The sequence below is a fragment of the Lithobates pipiens genome, unplaced genomic scaffold (assembly GCF_037356315.1).
Source record: "Lithobates pipiens isolate NorthernLeopardFrog02 unplaced genomic scaffold, aLitPip1_a1.2 Scaffold_8, whole genome shotgun sequence".
NCBI classification, from domain to species: domain Eukaryota; kingdom Metazoa; phylum Chordata; class Amphibia; order Anura; family Ranidae; genus Lithobates; species Lithobates pipiens.
In genome coordinates this window covers 290,738,987-290,755,520 of record NW_027507903.1, presented here as the reverse complement: position 1 = coordinate 290,755,520, position 16,534 = coordinate 290,738,987, and the positions used below count along the sequence as shown (strand labels likewise).

General features: G+C 43.3%; 1 protein-coding gene across 1 annotated transcript in view; it reads right to left on the bottom strand.

The window, feature by feature from the left end:
* Window positions 1-991: 991 nt before the first annotated feature.
* The window catches only part of EIF4E1B (eukaryotic translation initiation factor 4E family member 1B), a 28,769-nt gene continuing 13,226 nt past the window's right edge, over window positions 992-16,534 (bottom strand). Inside the window, exons 3-7 of the mRNA XM_077469152.1 lie at window positions 15,029-15,124; window positions 13,942-14,005; window positions 12,383-12,496; window positions 10,066-10,205; window positions 992-1,232 (exon numbers count right to left, since the gene is read on the bottom strand). Coding sequence (XP_077325278.1) covers window positions 1,118-1,232; window positions 10,066-10,205; window positions 12,383-12,496; window positions 13,942-14,005; window positions 15,029-15,124 — 529 coding nt within the window. The 3' untranslated portion in view covers window positions 992-1,117. The remainder of the gene's footprint in view (window positions 1,233-10,065; window positions 10,206-12,382; window positions 12,497-13,941; window positions 14,006-15,028; window positions 15,125-16,534) is intronic.

Sequence of the window (16,534 nt, the reverse complement as noted above, 5' to 3'; positions counted from 1 at the left end):
TCAAAACTGTGGGCGTGGTCAGATTGCATCAGTGGGAGGGGCTTAAAAGGCCATGTGCTCCAATGACTGCCACAAGCAAGTATGTAGCAGACAGTACAAACCTCAGTATACTTATTTTAATAAAATAAACTGTTCTATTTCATATCCTTTATGACACACAGCTACCCTTAAAAGGTATAGTGAAGTCTTATAAAAACAAACATGTTATACTTACCTGCTCTGTGTAGTATCCCAACCATAGGGGTGTGATCTTTCCACAACCTGGACCAATTCTGACATCAGCCGAGAGCGTGCTTAAGCCCGCTGTCAGCTGAAAATGAGTCACAGGAGAGCAAAACAAACTGATGTGATCAACAGAAGTACAGCCAAACAGGCTTTGGCTGTACTTCAAGAAATCTATCACACCAATTTGTCTCTCTGCTTCTGTTTGGCATTACTTGCAACAATTGATAAAATGTCCCCATTTATGTTGTGAACTCACTCTCCAGGGCCCAGGTAGGCTCGTCCTTACTGAAGTTGGAAGGTTCTTCAGACAGTGCTGCAGCCCTTGAGTACACCAGCTTGCTCCATGTCACTAGTAGTCCAAAGTGCAGGCAGGATCTCAATTAGGTTATTAATTTCATATGTTTTTTTTTTTTTTTGAATACACTATAGGATTGTAACAGACATGGGACACCTTTGGGCACTCCAAAGAAATCAGTAATGCTGTGCACATATTGCCCTCTCACTCTTATCAGGCCCTGCTCTGAGGCTCATTCCTGTCTGAATATTGTGTCCGGGTTTCAGACAGACTGCAACCCTGACACATGATTCAAAACCCGAACTCTCCGGGTGTCCAGGACAGGTGGCAACCCCAATACATAAACAAAATATGTGGAAGTATCTGGTCTATCAGATCAAATTTATTTTGTTTATTATTATTATTATTATGCAAGCTTCTCATGCATGCAAAGAGACAGGAAAAAAAAAAAAAAAAAAAAAAAATTACCCAGAAGTTTGTTTGTTTGCATTTATTTGCTCAAGGAGCATAAATTAAAGCTTTTTTTTTTTTTTTTTGTCGACAACAAAAATGAAAAACGTGTGCACAACATACAATAGAGATTTGCATGAGGAGTCTTCACACCACAAACTTGTTCTTGGTAAGGGAACTGCTCTTTGTGGCTGTATCTGCATGCGCTTGATAACCAATGACTGCCTTGGAAGACAGGCCTAGTCTCTCCTTATAAACACGGCTGAAAGAAAAATATATAATTAAAAACAGTAGAACGTTAGGTTCTTGTATCAGATCTCATTTCCCATAATGAACTCCGTCATACATAATCTGCACATTTCTTTCTATTCCATGTACCGTATCCTTGTCAACAAGAGAAGTTTTAATTTACCTCCCTACCCTCACAATGGTTTAACCAACTACCATTTAGTAGTTTCTGGGACTGACAGGGGTTGCCACCTTTTCTTTAAGCCAAACCCAAACCCTTTTTAGCGGCACAGGGCCAATTTTCTCATTTTTCTTCAGAATATACACTATAGGATTCTAAAAGACCCGGGACACCTTTGGGTGCCCAAGGAGAGTAGTAATTGGGTACGCTATATTCTGATATTTTCAGAACACCTCAGCAAAAGCCTGACAGTGTGGGGAGAGCCGCTACAGAAGTGCGCAACATTGGATCAAGTGACTAAAGGGGGAGGGACATGCATGCTGCTACCCAAATATTTGTTGCCTAAAATGCAAGTAATAGTAAAAGTATAATATAATCCAAGTAATAAAAAATAGTTTAGGCTTTAGAATATTACAGTCAAGTTAGATGTGAATTGTTACAACACAGCTCTAGGCTTTGTGAGGCCCAAGGTAGACATGAGGCCCCCACTAATGCCCAAAATGGTAAAATGAGTCAAGCGACAAAAATTATAAAAAAAAAAAAAATATATATATATATAAGTTGCATATATTAAATGCCTTAAATCCTATGAACTATACCTACTATCCGTCTGCTATGCAGCAGGCATTCCCAGATTGAGATCCTTATGGGGTGGATGAGAGAGGTTACGTGCGTTGATGCAACGTCACTCTTCATTGGCTGGTGGGGGGCAGAGCTCCAGAAGTCTTAGGCTAGGTTCACACATGTCTGGTGCAAATTCCCCATCTGTTTTCACTGCAAATTTCCAAAGTATCTGTTATTTCCACATACAGTTCAGATGTGAATTTTTAGAACAGGCAGCCACCAGCCTCTTTAATAGCTAGCTGGTTTCTCTGCTGACAGCTGAATGTAAACCAAAGAACTGGCAGCAGTGGAGATAACAGACCTTTATCCGAGCAAACAGAATGGTATAGCAGGAAGACCCCCCCCCCCTCCACCCCGAAAGACCCCCCCACAACCACTACGAAGCCTTAGGCAACCGCCTAATTAAAGAGCCACCACACTCAATTTCAATACTTTCAGCACTAAAGTCTCATGCGTATAAGGCTATTGGACGAATGATCATTGTTTTTTTTTGCAAGCTAGTCTGCATATCAAAAATTAAGAGGTTACGCAACTTACGAAAATTCTAATATGGCGGAATACAACTTCAAAGTGATATGTGTTGTATACTTCCCTGGTCTTGCGGGGAAGTTGGAAACTTTTCCTGCAGGGTTTACTTCCTCTTTAAGAAAAAGAAGAAACATGGAAAGGACAATACGCACTTTCAAGCCAGCCAGAACAGTAAAACCACACACCCCTAAAAATAATCTGTTTCAACTAGTCACTGTATAAACAGAGGTTTTAGTGGCACACATTTGAAAACATAAGTAGAAGACACTACATGTAGGTTTAGCACCCTGGTGTTTGGCAAGTAAATTTGGGAGCAACCCTGCCGAGGTATAGCTACCTTGGCTAATTGTTGAGGATCAATTGATTAGACTCCAAGGCCCTGAAGGTACACTTCTAATAGACTGTTGACGTGCATACCATCAATGTGGGGGGAAGAGCCAACAAGTCTCATTGCTCATGGGAGAGGATCAGCCTGGTCTTTTGACACTCCCCGCCAGCATTGAGGGTCAACAGAATCCAAAATGCACTCCTTTACCGATTTGGCATGCCGCAACATGAAGGTGGGCGCTACAGCTTCCAGAAAGTATCTGCACAAAGCCATTGGCAGGGGGAGAAGTTGTGCAGGAGGAGGATGCCCTGCTATTTGGATCGGCATCTTGGATCCTCATGCCGAACCCTCGTGGCCTCAGGGGTAATATAGTGCATATGACCCACGGGAAATAAAAACCAAAACACTAGCTTTGCCTCTGGAGCCACGATTACCGACATGGTTATTCAGATCGTGTCAAGAGGGGAGATCGTATTGTATATTTCCCAAAGTTCTGCAGCTATGGAAGTCATTTGCTGATGGTGTTCCAGATTTGCCATGTTCTTGCACCCTTGGAGTCGGTGCTATTGCTTGGGGATGTGCCACTGGGGAAGAACCTACTTCCAACAAAACGGTTGCTGATCCTGGTCCGCCTAATTTGGCCTGGGCAGATTCTTCTCCATCGGACCACATTCCATCTGGTGATCCTACAGAGACTGCAGTGGAAGTGTTAGTTCCCTCTGCCACTGCTCACGCTGAACCGTCTACAGCAACTGCTAGTCCGGAGCAGGTGGTACCAGCATCTGGTTTTCTACCTACAGAAATTTCAAGTACCCATCTTGTTGGCCAATGCCAATACTGAGGATGATAGTCCTCCAGTCCTCTCATCTGGCTCAATATGTCCATGCAGCCTATACAAAAAATGGTCGAGTTCAACCCTAGAGGTGCCCCAGGCTGGTACATCAAGAGGGAGTAGGAAGTGCATGAGGAGAGTAGAAACGACTGTTGTATCGGACAATGGAACGTCCCAAGTGCACCGTCTACTTTCCCCAATGTTGCACTGTCCAAGTTGTCCTCTGAAAAAGGGGACCATTGTTAAATATGGCTGCAACCAGGGATTGAGAATCCCATCATTGCTCATTTACAAATATGATTGCTGAATTAAACCTCAAAGCCCTATATTACTATGGTAAATACAAACTAAGAAGGTTTAAAGTTGCAAGATTCCAGGTATTACTGATAAATGTCATAAAGATGTCTATGTTATCTTTCCCTGTGGATTACAAGTGTGTGTTGTGTGCTGTCAAGGATGTTATGCTGAGAGCCACTTGACACTCACCCACACATTGTTGCTAGCAGAGAACATTCCAGAGAGCTGTACTGCCAGGATTGTGCTGGACCGAATGCTGCCGGCAGCTACAGGGAATGCCCACTGGAGCCATGTTGGCTGTACTTGAAGTTGTTGGGGTTTCTTCATTTGAGGAAGGAAGCCACTTAAGTCCCTGTCTGTCATGTGGACACCATTGCAAGGGGACCCATGTCCCAAATTGTGATACCTTGCATTATGGCCTGGCTGCCTGTTGTCTGAAATGCAGCTGTGCCTACTTGCCCCTAAAGAAGGGAAATGTTGTCTACTCCAAGTGAAAATCTGCTGGACTGTAATATATATGCCGAGGATGGGGGGGTAGTTAGGTAGTATGAACTGTGGTAAATTCTTACCATTCATGTAAACTAGCCCATGCATCAGAACTGTTTCTAGTGTTGATCACCAGGTGGCATGAGCGGTGCTGACCGGAGTGAACTTTAGTCACATTATGAGCATTTGATAGAATATGCCAAGTAAACATTTTTTCAGATCAATGGAAGGGGGATGGCATCTCCATTGAGAATGGTGCCCGCTTTCATTATGCAAATATTTGCAAGGGTGTATTTACACTGCTATGCTGTCTTTGGCTGAGGACAGTTGAAAACCATTTCAATCACATCTATATATACTGCACCATGTTATCATAGGATGCATTTGCATTGCAGTTTATTCTCTCAGGTGTTGCTGCACCTTCCTTGGATAAGGAGAGACAGGGATATAACCTGAAAGCACTAACCCTTATTACATTTTGGTTATTACTGTACACATTACATTAGGAAGGTTATTGCTTATACATAAATATTTTTGATATTTCAGTGTCATGTGATTTACCATTTCTTATTTACTCAATATTTCATGTTTATTTAATGTGGTAAGCCATGATTTTTAGGCAGGGTTGCTCCTAAATGTACCTGCCAGGTAGAGCTACCTTGGCTAATTAAGGATTTCACTTAGCGTGCGTTGTACTTCCCAGGCTGCTAGGCCAGAGATTGGTCCTATCCCGGGCACATCTGGCTGCGGGCCCACCCAGAAGCAAGCAAGCAGCACAGGGTTGGGCTTTCAGTCCAACCAGAAGTGACTGTTCTGCCGGCTGCAGAACCTGTCGTGATTGGAGGTAGAGGGGAAGCAGTCGCCACTAAGGCACCATCTAACTTATTTCCGGGGACCTCAGTGAGTAGCTGGTAGCTGAAGTACTGTATTCTCACCAACTGGGGACGGTGAAGAATCGGGAAACTTCAGCGGGCATCAAGCCAGGGACCGAGCCAGTGGAGATGACGCTTGCAGAGCAGCCTTGTGGGTCAAGCCAGGGGCTGAAGCTTGAAAAGTAGTATCTGGAGTGCCAAGCTAGGGACCCAGCAGGGAAGTGGGGTGATGCTTGAGGAAGATACTACTGTGAAGACAGGAGAAGCTCACGGGATTCAGTGGCAGTAAATAGTCTAGTGTGAGAGAGACTGGGAGCTCGGTGGGCTAAAGAACTACAAGAAGCGATTATAATGAAAGTGAAGGAACAGTTACCTTTGTGTTAGGAACCGTTTAAAGATAGTTGCCATAGAAGGTAGCACTCCTACACATGCAGATGTGGCATCTTGCTTGATGCCTTTCCCTGCAGGTCTGTCTTCCAATTAATGTTGTAACTACCTAAGGGTGTCCTGACCCTAAATCTCTCAAAGTTCTGTTTAAGATAAAATCTCTTTGCATTCAAGTAATGTCTGGCGCTCATGAATCTAACTTTCATTACTCCCACTATGCCTTGCAACCCACCATATACAGAAGGATGTCAGCTATCTCTGGCCTGGAGGTTCTCATTAGATCAAAGGAGGCCTGGGACCTTGCTACATATGCTCTTAGGTTATAAAACCTTTGAATAATTATATGACACCGTTTCCTGGAGATATTGTACAGTTTCTTGTACTTAGAGTGGTTGTAAATTCACTGTGCCCAATTGCTAGAATCCCCTCTGTTATATGAAGTTATGTTTCGGGGAGCGCGAGGGAGAGCCATGCAGCAGCGTGGCCCTCCTGCATGAAACCACCTAGGTGTATGCGATTTTGTGCACAGGGTCTGGGGCGCATGCTACCGGTGACCAGCTCCCATTGCAATTGGACACAGTGGGAGCCAGTTGGCAGATGAGATGCCCACTGGGACCCACCGATTACTGACAGAAGAGGCAGAACAGTGGTCTGCCTATGTAAACAACGCAGACCGCCATCCTGCGAGAGGGGAAGATGTAGATATTGTGTTTCTGCTAATTAGAAACACAACTGTCTTCCTCCAGTTAAGTCATCTCACACAGTAAGCACTTAACCCTTTGATCTCCCCTTTGCCAGTGTCAGTCGCAAGTTTTCTTTTAAAGCACTGATCACTGCATTAGTGTCACTGGTGCCCACTGCAGTTTTTGGTTTATATTGCAAAAAAAAAAAAAAGTATGCAGAGGTGATCAAACGAAACCTCCATTTGTGAAGGAATGTGGGGGGGGGGGGGACGACGAAGAGACATAAATTGTATTTAGATACAGCATCGCATTCCATAGCAGAATGACGGCGGCAAAGTGGTTTCAATATCCTGACTGGGCGTCATATGAAGTCCTCAGAATATTAAGCCGCTGGGTGCCCCCAGGGGGCGCGCTTCGCGGTGAGAATTGTTGCTGTGTGTCAGTCTGACACACCGGAACTATGATCTCAGTAAAGAGTCTGACGGAGACTTTACCACGCGATCAGCCGTGAAGGAAGAGCTGTTGATCGGCTTTCCTCACCCATGTCTGTCAGATGTGAGGAGAGCCGAGCGGCTGCTCCTCTGACGGGGGGGGCTGGACGGTCTGTGCTGATCAATTATCAGTGCAGCCACACTGGACCACCAGGGATGTCAGTGCCTCACTGATAGGTGGTATTGTATGGATGGATGACAATCAGTGCCCACAATGGGCATCACTGACATCCATACAATGCCACCTATCAGTGCTGCCTATCACTGCAGCCCCGTTAGTTCCCATCAGTGATGGGAAAAAATAAAAATAAAATTACAATGTTTTGTAACTGAAACAAAAACAAACACTTCTCTTCAAAATTTTAGGTTTTTTTATTTGTTTAGCAGAAAATAATTTGTGGGAACAAGATGATAAAAATTTAGTTTGGGTACAGTGTTGTATGACCGTGCAATTGTTATTCAAATTGCAACAGCGATGAAAGCTCAAAATTGGGCTGGGCAGGAAGGTGTACAAGTGCCTGGTATTGAAGTGGTTAAAAAAAAAAAAAAAACGGTTGTAACCCAAAAAGTTAAGTCTAGGCAACGACATAACTGCTCAGTTATATTTTCGTTATTTCAAAAATTCAATAAAAACTTATTGAAATGAATACATATGGTAAAGTCGCCTTGCTGCGTCAAGACACCTCTGGCAAGTGTGGTCCCTAAAGCTGGCAAAAAAAGGGGGAGGAGAGATGTACAGAAACAGAAGCCCAAACACTGCATTTTCAAAGCAGCTGAAGGCCTCTAGTGGATCTTCAAAATTTCAAGCCACCACACTCTAAACTGTCCAAAACAAGCTTAGGGAAGTGTTTTGAACACTGAGGTTGTTTACATTCAAGATGTGGTTACTTAAGCACCAATATGAAAACTGAAAGTTATATAAAATTATGACTAATTAGATGAAAAACAGCTGCAACTATTCAAATGTGTTCCGATACCACATAATAGTGCTCTAAATTTAAAAATTACTAATTTGCAATAGCCTCCAGTGAATATGTGACAAACTATAATAAAGAAAAATCCACATGCACAATAATAAACAAACAAACTCGATTGCTAGAATATAATAAAAAAAAAATAAACTTAAAAATCAAAAACCAATCTGTTCTTGCAAATTAGTCATTTTGAAATTTAGCACATGATTTGTTTTATACATTGTTAACATTCATGCCTGGTAACAAAGTCTCCCTGTTAAGGTAGTTTCTGGTCCCTGCTTAAGGGTCAGGAAAGGAAACCCTTCAAGGATCTATCAGGTCTATCTTACATAAGATAACAGGGTATGGCCAGCCACATGCTGTGCAAGCCAAAAAGGTGCTGAAGGTTGATTTTTGTTGCATCCATCCAGACTGAAAAGGAAAAAAAAAAAAAAAAAAAAAACACACACACACACACACACACACACACACACACTTTTACTGATTTGAAACAAGGTAAATTATTATCTTGAACAATGCACACAGAGTAAAGATCAGTAATACAGATGACAAGTACAGAGTTGTTTGTTTTACATTTGTGTGCAGTAATTTATGCAAGTATAAAATGGATTACTATCTCATCTATATGCTTAGACACCTTTACTAAATACCACTTAGGCCTTTACACACTTTTACTCAGGGACTGTCAACAAGCCCCGTTCCTGCAGTCCAGGAACTGTATGCGATGTGGACAGGAATCACATGCGATTCTGCAGCAGTGCTATTTGAGCCATACAGAATGGCTCAAATCACACCACATCAAAATCGTGCAGGACCCTTTTTGCCGCACCAGAATTGGATGGCATGGGTGTTCACATCCATGCCACCCAATTCTGAAAATTGCACTGTGTTTTGTGAATAGGTTACGGGGCAGCCCCAGGAGATTTGGCTGCTCAATGACCAGAACGCTTTTTTTGCGATACAGCGCTGTGTCGCTTTAACTGACAATTGCACGGTCGTGTGACACTGTACCCAAACAAAACTGACACGTTTTTTCCCCACAAAGAGTTTTCTTTTGGTGGCATTTGCTCATCTCTGGTTTTTATGTGATAAAAAAAAATAAAAATAAAATATATATCACAATAAGGAGTATATTGATTGGTTTGCGTAAAAGTTATATAGTGTCTACAAAATAGGGGATAGATTTATGGCTCCCCCCCTTCTTACTAGTAATGGTGGTGATCTGCGATTTTTATCATCATGACTGACATTATGTTACATAGTTAGTAAGGGTGAATAAGGACACCAGTCCAACCTGAGTGAGTGTCTGCAATTGTCCCCATCCCTGTACATTAAACACTCACATCGGTCCCTACCCTCAAGAAGCCCACAATCCAAGGTTCCTGGTCATATACTAGGGCCAATTTTGGGACAGAAGCCAATTAACCTACCTGCATGGTCTTTGGAGTGTGGGAGGAAACCGGAGTACCCAGAGGAAACCCACGCAGGCACAGGGAGAACATGTAAACTCCAGGCAGGTAGTGTCGTGGTTGGGATTCAAACCAGCGACCCTTTTTACTGCTAGGTGAGAGTGCTAACCACTACACCGTCCCGCCATTATGGCGGACACTTGACAATATACAGCGATCAGTGCTATATGAAAAAGAAAAAAAGAAAAAGAAAAAAAGGTGCACCGATTACTGTACAAATGTCACTGGCAGGAAAGGGGTGTTTGAACTGTAGGAGGAGGGGACTGGCTACAGGCGATGACAGATCATGGTTCCTAGTTATTAGGAACTCACAATCTGCATTCCCTTTTAGAACAGAACAGGGATTTGTGCTTACACACGTCCCCGTTCTGCCTCTTGTGCCCGCGACGGCTCGTGGCCAGCAGTCATTGCGACTGTCGTCGCTAGCATCGGCACCCCCACAGTGCAGCTGGCACATGCACCTGTTATCCCGCTTGAAGGAGGCGACGTACAGCTACAACAGCTCGCAGCATCCTGCCGACCTGCCACCGTATAATGATGGTGGCTGGTCGGCAAGTGGTTAATATATATGCCGGCAGCGGTTCACATAAACGGGGTTCAATTTTGATGTGGTGTGGAAACCGCACCAGGAGTCACTGCAAATTCTTTTAACCGGGCCTAAGACTTACCTCTAAATATTTGATCTAAAAGGAATGATTACGGAGCTAGGACTTACCCAATGTAAGTGACAGCCTCTCTGTTTTCCGTCTCTTTGGTCCAGAGTGCTATTTTGTCACCTTTTGCACGAATGTTAATTACAGCTCCACAGACCTCCTCACTGTATTCATCAAAAGCTTCACCAATTAGACACAGCAGCTGAGAATAAAAATGGTGAAATAGATTTTTTTTTTTTTTTTTTAGATAGCAAGCAATGTATCTGAAAAGCTTTCTGTAAAGAACATTTGGGTACGGGTACATGGGAGATCTGCTGTGTAGGTTTTGTATAGAATTTCATACAGCAATCAGCACGGAGTTCAACTGCATATGGAGTTCATTGTGTCCTATAGGAATGCACTGAACTGTTCATGAACAGTCACAACGGAATTAGTCTTACCTTTCATATCAGTAAACAAAGCAGATGTGTTCCAGAATACAGTCATTTTGTTAGCACTACAGGGGATTCCAAAACATATATAGATAGCAAGAACATGCACATGACCAAACAATGTCTGTAGATCTTGGCCAATGGCAGATCATATCTGGCCGATGCTTCTAGAACAGGGGTAGGCAACCCGGGCACGCCAAGCTTTTTTTCCGGCATGCGACTCCCTCCCCATCAGAAAAGCAGTGCGACACTAATGCATTCCAGTTTCAGAATTCCCCACACTGCACCTGAGGGGAATGCACTGTGCCCCCACACATTGTAAAAGATGGGAAACATTGTTTGGCTTCTCCAACTTTGCTGTGATCGTCAGCCTTTGTTTTTGGGAAGAGATTGGGTGCAATTCTGTTGGGGGGAGGGTCCCCATTTCCAAGAGAAGTAGGACTGTCATTGGTCACTGCTAAAGCCAATCACAGTCCGGATTTCACCGATTGAGAAGACCACAATCAGGTGACAGTTTGTGGAATTACTGTTGAGCTTCTGGGACCCATGTTGAAATTATTCCTGAACCTTTGTGTCACTTACTACTGAACCCCGGAACTGTGTCCCTTTAAGCCACAGCCAGTGTTCAGGGCAATGAAAAAAAAAAAAAAAAAATAAAAAAAATAATCACACCCAATTTTGCTGTGGTACAGAGCACCACACTCAGCTGCAGGGGCCCAAACTAATGATCCTGAACACAGGACCACCGCTTTCAGAAAATGCCCCCCCAACCTGAGCTCATCATTGCACACCCATTCCAGATGCTTGTGACATCACATGGGGGGGTACAGAAGGGAAAAAAAAAAAAAAAAAAAAAAAAAAAAAAAGAAGAAGAAGAGGCGAGACAGATGTTCAGGAGGTACATTGGTGGGGCAGATGAGAGTGATTCAGTAGTGAGCCAGAAAAGCATGGGGATACGGCGGTGGAGCAGATGTGTAGGGTGGGACAGAAGAGCAGGATGGACAGATACAGTGATCTGAAGCGTGGAGTTTCAAGAATTGGGGCTGATCTGAGGCATGAGAGTGCAGGATGTTAATTTCTCACTACTAAAATAGTTTACACTGTGCTCAAAAAGGTTGCCTACCCCTGTCCTATAAGGGAAAAAAAAAAAATAAATAAATAAAAAAAAATCACAAGTAGACACCACTACTCCAGTGATCTACACTTGCTTCTGGGTCCCACGTTCAGTGGCTGCTCTTCTGCATTGTGAACACAGGAGGAGGTCGGCTATTTGGTAAAGGCACCAGTCAAAGAATGCTTTAAGATTTCTGAACAAAGGCAAAAGCAATCTGATTGGACAAGGTGGAGAGGCAGGGCAGTGACGTCTCAAAATCAGTAAGGCTGCAAATTCTTGAAACCAGTATAAGAATTATAAGCAGTCAAAACCCTTGACTGGGCAGAAACATAAAAGTTGTACATGCACCAATTTCTGTTTTGTAACTGAACAATTTAACAGATGCCAATTATGTTACATTCAAAGTTGCAGACAAGGACAAAAAGGGGGCGATTTACAAAAGGCAAATCCACTTAAGTACACGTGAAAGTGCAGTTGCTTTAAATCTGAGGGGTAGATCTGATGTTATCATCCAATCATGTGCAAGCTAAAATGCAGTTCATCTTCCTTCTATGGTCCCTTCGGATCTACAGTGACTGCACTTGCAGTGCAAAGTGGATTCACCTTTAGTAAATAACCCCTAATGTGTCATCAGTTTCCTATATCACATTGGCCACTGATATTTTCCACACCATGGGAGTCTTTGCGTTCATAGTCAACACTATAGCATGCACACAAAATCCAGTTACCACACCCCTCTAATACTGAAGACTATAAAAGTGCTAAAATTGGATTCACGGGTTACTGCACTCTACTAAACAAGACAGAGTGGTTGTACAGTACTTTCACACCTACCGTCTCCAGCCAAAGGGTGTCCAAGTCACTGTGCCTTTGCTGCTTGGACAGAGTGATGAGCCATCTCCCACCTCTTTTGTTCCTACTGTCTTCCCACATGGGTTCAATGCCATCCTGCACATGAAATTACACTTAACAGCATTACAGCAATGGCTGTCGCAGTAGTCAAATGATTAACATTCTGCATTTAGTTTAGCACATACGTTTTTAACACTCCCACTTCACACATACTCTATATACTACTACTTACTGGGAGACGTTAACGGGACAGGAATTCAAGTGTGAGATCGAGCCACTCAAGCCATGCGAAATTCACTCTGCCTGTTGCCACATGTAAAATCCCATAGACTATTGTGATTTGACTGGCATTAGGCTGTCTCCTGCACACCTTTTTTATTCCAACAAAAAGGGGTGAGGGGGGTTGTTCAAGGGGGGTCTCTACCCCCCCCCCCCTCTATAGTTATATCTAATAAATTCTATGTAGTGCCATCCCTAATGGAGCTGCTTGATAACGTGAATCATTTGTTCTGGAATGGAAATCACTACAGACTCCGTCACAAGCCTAGGCATTTTAGACTTGCAGTGAGCAAATACTAGGAAACTAGCTAAGCACTAGCAAAAGGTCACTTACAAATATGTAAAACGGGCAGTCTTTTGTCCTGAACCTTCAGTTGGCTAATGCTAGGGCCCAAATTGTGCCATTGGTGCACATGAGAATAGTCAAGGTAAGGCTTGTAGGTAGTAATGGGCTACAGGGCAGCTGTGTAGTCAGTTCCAATGGAGTTCAGTCTCTCCATTTGCAATAGGTCCTGGCCACAAGGCTCTCTCACCAGAGCGACTCAGTTTGGAAGTTCTGTCTCAGTTCAGTGTGGCCCTAGACATTGGTTCACCCAACAGTACTGCTTTAGCATGGGAGCAGCACAGGGTCATAGCCCCATGCTCTCTGATCTCTCCCCCCGTGGTCTCAGTCACATTCTTAAGGGCTTGGCTCTAGCAGGCCTGAATGTAAGGGGTTTGATCAAGCGTCTCCCCCCCCCCCCCCCCCCCCAAACACACACATTTCAAAGAATAGCCCAGAAAGATACTTCTCCTCTTTCCTCCCCTGTCTCAGCCTCCTCTGGGAGTGGTAGTCCATTGAATGACAGAGGCCTACGATAATGTGCCCCCCCTTCTTCTGACAGGAATCAGCAGTGCAGCTTGCCTGCTCACTACCAGTGCACCGTTAACAGCTGATAATTTTACAACTTACTCCTTGAAGCCTGGTACTCAGCTTCATCTAAATGAGGAACTCTAAAGAAAATGCAAAACAGCTGTATGACCTAAGGCCAGTGACTTCACTGGGTAAATGTAAGGGTTTACAACCACTTTAATTCAACTTGTCATGAGAGAAAAAGAATTGACGCGGTGACTTTGGATCCCTGCTTTGGGAAATGGGAGATGCCCTTCTGTCATTCCAACATTCTCCCTGCAATACTGCAGCCACTGATATAATGTCAACCCTCAGCCCAGTTCTCTCATGAAATGTTAAAGCCAGGCGTGCATGTGATTAATGCTCTCACCTTAAATATTGAGTAGTCACACCCAGAGGATAGCTTGCTTGCTAGCTGGACATGTGTGTAGAGTCTAACGGAAAGAAAGAATAATCAGTAAAAATTACTAAACAGTTCCTGTAAGTGGGGTGGGTTTGAGGTCACTTTGACCCCTAAGTGACCAAGTCCTTGATCAAATGGCTAAGATTCAAGGAAACATTTTGTTCTTTTGGAAGGACATTTTCTTGCTGCACAGAATCTCTAGGCCTCCAAGCATTTCAGTTACAACTGCTCCTTCCCGTACTTAAGCCCCATACACACTATCAGATTTTCTGCTGAGTTTTTCCTTCAGGGTTACCAAAACCATATAATATGAGGTTGAACATTAGGAGTTTCAATGTGTATGAAATCAGGCAGGCCCTTGTACTACATGGTTTTGGTAGCTCTGAAGGAAAAACTCAGCAGAAAATCTGATAGTGTGTATAGGGCTTTAAACTTTACAAGCTGTCTGACTCATTGAAAAACAATGTACTCACCGTCTCGCTCATTTTCTAACAGGATTTCCGTGTGATTGCAAATTGGGTGCTTACTCATACCAACTAATATTCAAATTGCTATATTTATTAGTATAACAAAAATATGAAGCAAGCACGTAGAAATTTGAAAGCTGCACCATGAACTACCTTCATGTAAACACCTTGGCTTTTGAAGTGGTAGCAAACTGTAGTTTGATGGGGGCGTGAATTGCCCTGCAAGGCGTGGAAGCTGACCTTCAGATATAATGTGCCCGTGACCTAACTGGCTGCATGCACTCTGAATCTCCTAAACAGTGCAAGTTTAGGAGAAATTCACAGTACATGCAGGCAAGCTGTAGGTACTGTATAAGTGGTAAAACAGAATTCACTACCACTTTAAAGTTGTAGACTGGCACCACATACTAGCCACAAAGACCACCAGATTTCTCCCTCAAGTTTCCACCTTGCCCCTGCCTAGGAATGCATATGATTTTACAAAGGATTTTGGTTTCAAAAGGAGGATGAGGACATAGATTGCAAAAAATAAAACAAAATATTGGATGCTTTATCTTCTAACTTGATCACAAAGCTTAAATACATACGCCCAGAAGTCTTCCACTGTGTTGAATGTTGTCACAAGACGTAAATTACACTGCCATGGCTGGCTTCTGACATTTTTAAAGAACCAAAGTGCCCACCTAAAAAAAGAGAAATCTAGTTAATTGACCATTCACCGGTATTACTTGTGGATCCCTGCAGTTTTTTCTGTCCAACCATACTTGTTCTACACGGTGCCTCTAGGTCAGTGATGGCGAACCTTGGCACCCCAGATGTTTTGGAACTACATTTCCCCATGATGTTCATGCACTCTGCAGTGTAGTTGAGCATCATGGGAAATGTAGTTCCAAAACATCTGGGGTGCCAAGGTTCGCCATCACTGCTCTAGGTGAAGGTGGCCATTTTGTTAAAGGCAAGGTGTTGCCTACATATTTAAAAGCCGCAAGGAGCACACACCCATATACATACATTTAGGCACCCTCACATACCAAGAAAGCAGCAGTGCACTTTCAGGGAGGAATGAATAAAAAAAAGAGGGGGGTAGGGAGAAGGAGAAAAAAGAAAGGGGTACCGCTTAGTCACAGTTGACCTTTCTAGAGAGCCCAGCATACTCCCCCTCCCTTTATTTTCACTTTTCTGAAGATGATGGAGCTCCCTCACAGTGCTGATGTACAGGTCAACAGGGAATTGGGCTTATCTGACAGGCTGCCTTTCCCCACGGCACACCTGAAGACCTCTGGTGGCACACTGGTTGAGAAAGGCTGGTTTCGATTACTGACATAATTTCCAAGGAAGGGAGTTTCCTCTGTTCACAGGAGGACCTTCCTGGATGGAGGCACTGCCAACTTTGTTATCAATTCCACGCTTCTACTTACCAAAGGCTCTGGTTTTATTGTTTACCTACAGGTTTTGCACAATATCTTGTTTAGGGGAGGGCCATTTGTCATAACCCTTCACCTTCCCTATAATAAGGTTGCACGGGTATGCCAGCCGAGCAGATGCATCGTTATATTTCAGATCACTTTCTGCACAGTGAACAAACATTTCCCCTGCATGTGTTAACCAGCAAAAACATGCTAGTTATTGCAAATACAAAGCCTTATAGTTATTACCTGTAAATGCTTCTGACAACTGGGCATCAGAAATGTGATTATAAATCCACAGGGTTGGCTATAAATCAGTGGGCAGAGTTCGAGCACAAGAGGAAATCCCTATTTTCACATCAGACCATCCCTGTTTGTGGTTTAGAGGACCTGATCTAACCATCAGAGTACAATTGTCCTCAGTATCAAGCTGATGGAACAAGGCACAGAATGCCATCTTAGTTCCTCCACATTACCACTTCTCTGTTCAGAACATTACAGTGTTCATTGTTACCTGCAGGCATGCAATTTAATACATAATGGAGATAGTGAACAATGTAAGGATCTGCAGCAACAGAAGCTCAGGGAACAAAGTGCTGGAAAAAAAAAAAAAAAAAAAAAAAAAAAATAAAAAGTGTAGCAAATGGCAAACAGGATTAAAGTGTTTGTTACCATAGCATTTCATAT